At 41.8% G+C, this 7855-nt stretch overlaps 1 protein-coding gene across 1 annotated transcript; it reads right to left on the bottom strand.

Moving 5' to 3' along the window:
* Nucleotides 1-878: 878 nt before the first annotated feature.
* On the bottom strand, nucleotides 879-3074 carry LOC147610621 (putative FAD-linked oxidoreductase ARB_02478). Its single transcript, XM_086786596.1, has 2 exons — nucleotides 1382-3074; nucleotides 879-991 (listed from the first exon to the last, which is right to left on the bottom strand). The coding sequence occupies exons 1-2, from the start codon at nucleotides 3072-3074 to the stop codon at nucleotides 879-881; spliced, it is 1806 nt and encodes a 601-aa protein (XP_086642722.1).
* Between the last annotated feature and the right edge of the window lie 4781 nt (nucleotides 3075-7855).

Here is a 7855-nt window from a genome sequence, read left to right as displayed (position 1 = left end):
TTTTCTTTTATGAACCTCACATCTATGTAAGGAGCTAGATAACATCAAGGTAAACATCAAGCTAATTAAATTGGTGGATTGACTCAAAAGGATGGTACAACTTATGTATGATGACCTACATCTATGTGAATCCAAATATAGGAGTCAAGGTAATGAGAATTTAAAAAAACCATGTAAGGGATAAGCACATGTACATGACATAATTGTGACTTAATTGTGCATTCATTTTGAAGAATATAACCTTGACTTAAAAAACAAAAGCTCTTGAATTTGTTGTTCTTTTTTAGTCTTTAAGGCAAGTTAGAGATATCGTTATTTTGGTTTTCACTATGGGTTTATCAGGTCAATTTGCCTCCATTTATTTTCACACGTTGCTCTCTAGTGTGTAGCGAGCAAGGATGGAACATATGATCAATTAGCATCACTTTATTTTCACATGTTGCTCTCTAGCCTGTATAGTGAGCAAGGATGGGACTTGATCTCCACATTAAGGACTTCAGCTATATGGGCAAGGGATAAGCTAAAAAGGTATCCTGAGTGTTAGGACCATATGTCCAATCTATCTATATGGAGTTACATTAATTTTAAAAAACATTGTATGTATATACTTAAAATAAAGTTTCCACGATTAAATATTGACATCCAAAAGCATTCACCTATATGACTTGTAACATGGATGCAAGTTTCAAAAGATTAGCCCAAATCTCTACACTTACAATCCAAGAGTGGGCCTTTCATATATATTATTTTGTATATGTGTCGGTGTATATATACATGTGTATGTACTACCTAAGTATGTATTTTATAAGTTGAGCATTTTCTCACAAGGTGGACCCCTCTCTCTCTCTCTAGTGCTAGCATTAAACCCTTTAAACCCTCTAGAGAAAGCCTCTTAGAAAATAAGGTTGCAAAACAAGGCCACCTTTTCTTGATACATATGATTGTAAAGCAAAGCTGCCCACGCACTTTGTGCAGGTGAACAAGGCATTGGATGGAAGTTTCAAAAAGATTAGCCCAAATCTCTACACTTACAATCCACCTTCTCTTCATGGTTGGTCGAGTCACTCTATGGATGAAGAACCAGGCCGATCAGATTCGGGTCACATTTTGTGATCAAGAACAGGTTTGGGTCGTCACACGTGCACACATGCTTCACATTTTGTGGACACATCAGGTTTTTATGGCATAATAATTCTTTTCTTGATACATATGATTGTATAGCAAAGCTTAGAAATTCCAAATCAAAACGAGTAATCATACAAATGCATATATGATTTTCTAAGGTACATCTACGCCTGTTATCTCGGAGGAAGGCAGGCAGCAGGGGTCGTCGGTGGAATCCTCGCTGCCCACGCACTTTGTGCAGGTGAACAAGGCATGGGGTCCACCAGGTTCTCGATGAGATTGAGGCGGTCGAAGCTGTCGCCGAAGAAGGAAGTCTGCCAATCGGGCTCGTTGAAGTCGGCCTCGTTGAAGTAGCATCCCGAACCAGGAGTCAAGTCGCGGAGAAGCCCATTCGTTTCCGTGAGGGTACGCATCTTGGCTGCCTTGATGTCAGCACTTGCATAGTCGTCCCAGGTGGATGCGAGGACAACGTGCCACAGGGCCTTTCGCCACGCCGGATTCACAGCGTTGTTTTGGTTGGTGGCAACCGCTCCCCCACCAACAAGGTGGCCGATGATAACGTCCACGCCACTCTCTAGAATCTGAATGAAAGATCCGGCCACCTCCGCCGCATTTTCTCTCAACACCGCCTTTGGGAGTAGCCGCGAAGCGATGGCGACGTTGGAGTCCGTGGCATCGGAGCAAACCCCTGGGTTTACTGTACACATCACAGAACTGTGCCATGCTTGGAAGGATTGGAAAGCTTGGTTGGTTTGGCTGATGGTCATCTCGCCGGGATGCTGATCAACATAGGTGGTGAGGGGCTCAAAGGCGGTAATGGCCGTGGACGCGGCGTCAGAATTGGGAAGCGTGTAATTTGCTGAGATGATCATGGGGCTAATGTAGGAATATCCCGACCAGTAACCGGCGTCTGATAGCGAGGATTGCAACTCCACAAACTTTGCAATCAAGCCCTTAAAAGAAGAAAGGGTCATGGCCCGGGTCACATAGTGAACCCCAAGGACGCTACTCAAAGCGGGGAACGTTTTATGCGTCGCAGAGACGACGACGCCGAAAGTTCCTCCTCCTCCTCCCCTGAGTGCCCAGAACAGATCTTGGTTTTGGCAGGCGTTGGCCGTTATCAGCCTCCCGTCGGCTGTCACAGCTCTGAGCTCTAGGACGTTGTCCGCCGCCAGGCCTAATAAAGGAGAGAGCGGACTGTGCCCGCCTCCTTGCATGTAACCTCCCGCAGCGCTCACGGAGGCGCTCATCCCTCCAACTACTACTCTATTCTGAGTGTCTACAGCCTCATAAAGCTCTTGCCATTGGACTCCCGCCTCAGCTGTCACGGCAGGGACCTCCGAAACACTAGAATGGCAGCCTTGTGGAATGAAGGAGTCGTAGAATGTGATTTCCTTGAGACGGTGCATCCAGATGTTGAGCGATCCCGGCGCCGTGCTTCTGCCCAGGAAGTCGTGGCCGGTGGACTTTATGGTGAGCCTAAGGTTGTGCTGGACTGCATACCGCACAGCCACTTGCACTTGCCAGGGCTCCGACACCTCCACGGCGTAGGTGGGGACCGCTCCTTGATAGCAAATTGTGTATGGGTCGGATGTGAGAATGCAGCCTGCGTCGCCGTCCGCCTCTCTGTTGGGATGCTGCATGGCCCCGGCCTGATCTGCGCGCCAGAATGGGTTGCGCCAGTTGCGCGTGGCCGTCTGGCATGCCGTGGTATCCAGGCCCGGGACATGGCACGGGGCAACCGGAGGGTGAGGACTCAGCAACCGCCCTCCCAAGGAGAAGTTGAAGGCAACCCATGAAGCATTGCTAGGCCAACAATCCGAACTCGGCAGGCAACGGCACTGTATCCAGCGCCCAGCTTCGGCTGAGGCACACAGATGCAGAAGGATGCAAAGAAGAGAGGCCGCGTACACCATGTCGTTCTCTGCTTGCAAAGTAAAATACTTCATTCCGGCGAGGAAATATCGGTGGTCACGTATAGGCTCCCTACGATAGAGAGGAGTTGGTCTCAGTATTGACCTAGAGAAATTAGAGATGCCGCGCCAGCATCCTTAAGGATGGCTTTAGCCTTTACTCATGCATATTCACTCTCCTATTCGGAAACAAGGTTAAATTAACCTGTGTCGCCGATGATTATGTACTTAAACAGGTACTGGTAGGACATGGTCAGAAGATTGAGAAATGGAAGGCTCCGGTAGAACTTTGACGGACGGATTTTGCCGGACTTGAGAAGTTCCGTTCGATCGATTGATTGACGGACGGGCTTTTGCCGGATTGAGAAACAGACATTCGGGATTGCTGAAGAGGCACCCAACCTCTCCCTCTAAAGGGATGGCCTGGATGCATCGGCCGGACTCGCAATCCCAAACCTTTACCTTCCGGTCTCGGCCCCCGGTGAATAGGGTGTTGGAGCCTTGAGGGAGGACTATGCCCGTCAAAGAACACCCTTTGCTGTGGCCTTTCAACTCGGTGAAGAGGGCAGCTGCGCCTTCCGTGTGTGCATGCAAGAACTTGCAGCAACTCTGGTCGCCCTTGGGGCAGGGGCTGCCACGCAAATAGAACGAGCAGAGGGGAAGGCTGTGGTCCCCTATTACTACAGCGTTCTTTCGCAAACCGATGGTGCTTGCGGTTGTGCACCATTCGCAACGGACGGTGCCTGGAGTCGTTCATGGTGTGAAGAAGAGGAGGAGACGCGCAACGTTTAATCGACTACATTAAACTTGTTAACAATAGTGCATGAAAACCGTAGCTTTCCACAAGATTAATGAAAGATTTCTTTTTTTTTCACTCATTGTGGCCCCCTATTTATGCTAATTAGAAAGCGTAGTAAAGACGTTTGTAAAAGAATGGAAAATGGCTTTCTAGTCACGCATTATTATCTGCTCTAATAAAACCAACTACTAATGTTTTTCCGGTTTCCAACCGTCGCTGTTAAGCGGCTCCTCTCTCACTCAATTGAAAGCCCCACAACAAACCCCTCTGTCTCAGCTTACAAATGTCAAAGAAATCTGTTTGTCAAGTCACGAAAAGCTGCAAACAGCAAGAACATCTCTATCGCAAATAAATCTCTCCCTATCGAAAGGGGGGGGGGGGGGGGGGGGAAATGGCATCCCTAAAAGTTGACGTACTCTCAACTTCCCAAGAGAAGAAAAGAATGCATATTTCTCTAGGAGTCTATGCTAATCTCTCTTTTATAAAACAACATGCCTAAAACATCATCGATGTATTGATAAGAAAATTTCAATTCTGTATGATTAAATATTAAAACAAAGTATCATTTTGTACACTCCTCGATAGTTAAAAGTAGGAGAAGCTTCACGGAGATTTCCCTATAAATCTCTCTTTTTATTGAAAGTCCTAGTAATGTTGCCAACCAATACCTCTCTTTGTCTTTTTATTGGAGGTATTACTAATGTTCCTAACCCGCATCTCTCTAGTGCTATAGCTCTTTAAACATATCAAAAAATGTTTAACTTTTCTCGACCAAGTCATTTAACTGAATTTTTATTTTAGGTTTCAAATTTTGTAAACAAGCAGTCATCTAGAGAAGAAAAAATAATGAGAAAGGAAACTTTCTAAAAAACAAAGCCTTAACTCCCCAACCATGCCAAAGTAAAAAGCTGCAAAACCTATGGTGGATGGTGGGGAGAGTGTTAGAACATGGCTGCAAGCCCTAATGCTTTCTAGCTTTTGCCCAACTTCTAATAAAATTGAGCTTTATTATTACAGTCATCCCACCCCTTACGGGTGGGATGAGAGGGAGGGGTGGCTCGCTTAGTAGGGCTTGAACACCCTATCACCTGGAGATCTCCCCCACTCCTAGCTCTACTCATTTTTTAAATTAAATGTAAAATATTCATTGGAATAGACGTCGGTATTTTATGACATTTATTGCGATGAATATGCCCATGTGGTCCAAGCAGTCTCCATTCTTTCAGAGTTTCTATGGGTGCTACAAGTAATCTTTTTACCAAGTTATCATTCCTAGTGTATATACTAATAGCCGAACATCCAACAACACACATGCTCTGTCCATTAACACCTCTGATGCAATGGAGCTGGAAGTTTTGGATGATGGAAACAAATCCCACATTTCATAATAAGAAATGGTACTTACCTATGCCAATTAAAGAACAACACATTAAGGGAGACATATGCTAAGAAAGGCCCTCAGAAGACATGGGTAAGTCAGCCAAAAAAGGGGAGGTATTCCCATAAAAAAAATTTATTCATATTTTCCATATATTTTAGGTTGATCTTATTCCCCTACTCCCTACTTTGTTTCCTACTTTCCCTCTACTCTCCCTAATTCCTCTTTTAGCCCCACCACTTACACCTATCTCTTTCCCCCATTTATTACTCTTACATTATTCTTACTCTCTTTACTCACATCACACCACATCAATAGCTTTCCCTTTCACCTAGACACCTATCTCTTTTCCTCGTTCTTCGTTCCTTTTACTACCACACCATCAGCTTCGCTAAAAAGTGACCTTAAAATTTGATTTTTATTCTCCCCAAAAGTTGTAACTACCCTCCGAAAAGTCCCCCATACCTACCTAGGAAAAACCAAGTTCCTTAATATCCACAATTAAAATTCAATCTCTATTACTAGTCCACTTCTCGTACCTGCAAATATGACATTTTTTATTTCTCTTTAAAATATTATGTAATTCTTCAAGAAGCTATCCATACCTCCTAGTGATAAAATTTACTTTGTTATGTCTAAAATCTCCATATTAGATTCCATAAATCACTCCTCCTTGAATTTTCAATAAAGTTGGGCCACCACATCATCATCTTGAGTAGAATGTCACCAAAAAAAAATCCCAACGCTCCTCCCCAAATGAAAAAAAAACGGTTGTAACTACTCCACAAGGAACTATCCCATATTTACCTATTATTTAATAAACAAGTTATAACTAATCCACAAGAATCTATTACATACCTAGCTATGTTTAAAACATGCTTTTTTTCTCTTTGTAATCATAGATCAAGATCCATAATCAAGCTTTGTAACCACTCCACGTCACTTACATGCAAATATGACATTTTCTCTCTCTCTCTCTAAGACATTGTAATAGTCCTTCAAAAAGTTGTCCATACCTACATGTGATCGAAAAATGTATTTGATCTCTAAAATCTCCATATTAGATCACCCCTTCTCCCTAGTTCTAACTTTAGCCCCACCATCTATAAGTCTATCACTTTCCCCTATTCATTACACTTATGTTATTCTTACTCTCTTTACCACCACATCATTAGTTTCCCTTTCACCTGGATATATCCCTTCCCCTCGTTCTTATTTCCCTTTACCACCACATCATCAACTTTGCTAAAACAAGTGACCGTAAAATTTGATTTTTTGTTCTCCCTAAAAGTTGTAACTACCCTCAAAAAAGTTCCGTACACTTACCTATGACAAAAGCAAGTTTTTTAATATCCAAAATTAAAATTTGTATGGTATTTGATTACACAAAAGTTGATAATATTTTTATTGATCTAAAATATCAAGAGTTAAGGTGACATAGCTCATTTTTATAACTTGGTTCAATTTGTTTGATGGTGTGTAATTTGTTGTCATGCTATCTTTAAGTTATTAAGAGACCTTCAATGTCTACAGAATGGAGTTCTTTTTCACTGTGATTTTAGGTTCTCAAGACACACTTGAATTTGTTTTGAAGCTGGATGAGACTCAGGTTGTGAAATGCCATAAGATTGAGAGGGTAAGTGTGACACTAATAATGACATAAGATTGAGAGAGTAAGTGTGACACTAATTACACTAATGAATTATGTAATGGCTCGTGCTAAGGATATTAAATCAAAGATACATCCATTTAGTGTATTGGAGAAGGAGATATGGTGGTTGGCTACCTTTGAAGTTCCAAAGAAACACATAATGTTTTCTACAAGGGATTTTCCAACAAACATTGTTCAACATTTCTTAGCAAAATATTGGTTAGAAACTTGATGTTGAAGGGCTAGGGAGTTTTAAAGTGAATTAGCATTAATCTCAACACCATTAATGCCATTATATGTGCATGTGTTGTGAACCATGACACAAAGGTCTCAACACTGCTTTCATGTCCTTTCCATGTGAAAGGTTTGATAGTTTTAACAAAGAAGGTTGAAGAAGTGACGTGGACAAATGGAGGGGCACTTGAAGGTAACACTAAATAGATGTATCAGAGGCAACAATTGGAAAACACTATTTCCTATTTCTCTAGTTAATGTTCTCACTTTTGCACTCTTCATAGAGGGCATGTGAAAATCAAGAAAGTTAGAAAAACATATGGACTTAAGTATGATATTTCTTAATACGTTTCCATGAGTGGAGTAAAAGCTCAAAGGAATATGACATAAATGCAAAAAAAAAAAGAACATGGGATTGTTGGAAGGAGTTTGCAAGTGCACAATTAATGAAGATCAGAATACCAACCTTGTAATTTATAGATAAAAACTTTGGTTTAGCAAGTTTGGTGGTGTTTAGCTTTTATAAACTTATGTTCAAGATTATGATAAAAAAGTACCACCCACAAAAATAATAGATAAGAAGTCCTTAAAAAAGAGGATGAAGAATTCACCAAGCTTATTATTATAGCATGGGGAGAAAAAACATTAAACATCACATGGTATTAGAAGTTTAAGTGAATGTCTAGAAGCCCAAAATTCCTTACATAATTAATTTAGTTATATGTATGAAGTTAAATTCAACGATTTTCTTTTTT

The sequence above is a fragment of the Cibotium barometz genome, chromosome 49 (assembly GCF_041138505.1).
Source record: "Cibotium barometz isolate CiBa-2024 chromosome 49, ASM4113850v1, whole genome shotgun sequence".
NCBI lineage: Eukaryota > Viridiplantae > Streptophyta > Polypodiopsida > Cyatheales > Cibotiaceae > Cibotium > Cibotium barometz.
This window is presented reverse-complemented; position numbering and strand designations above follow the sequence as displayed.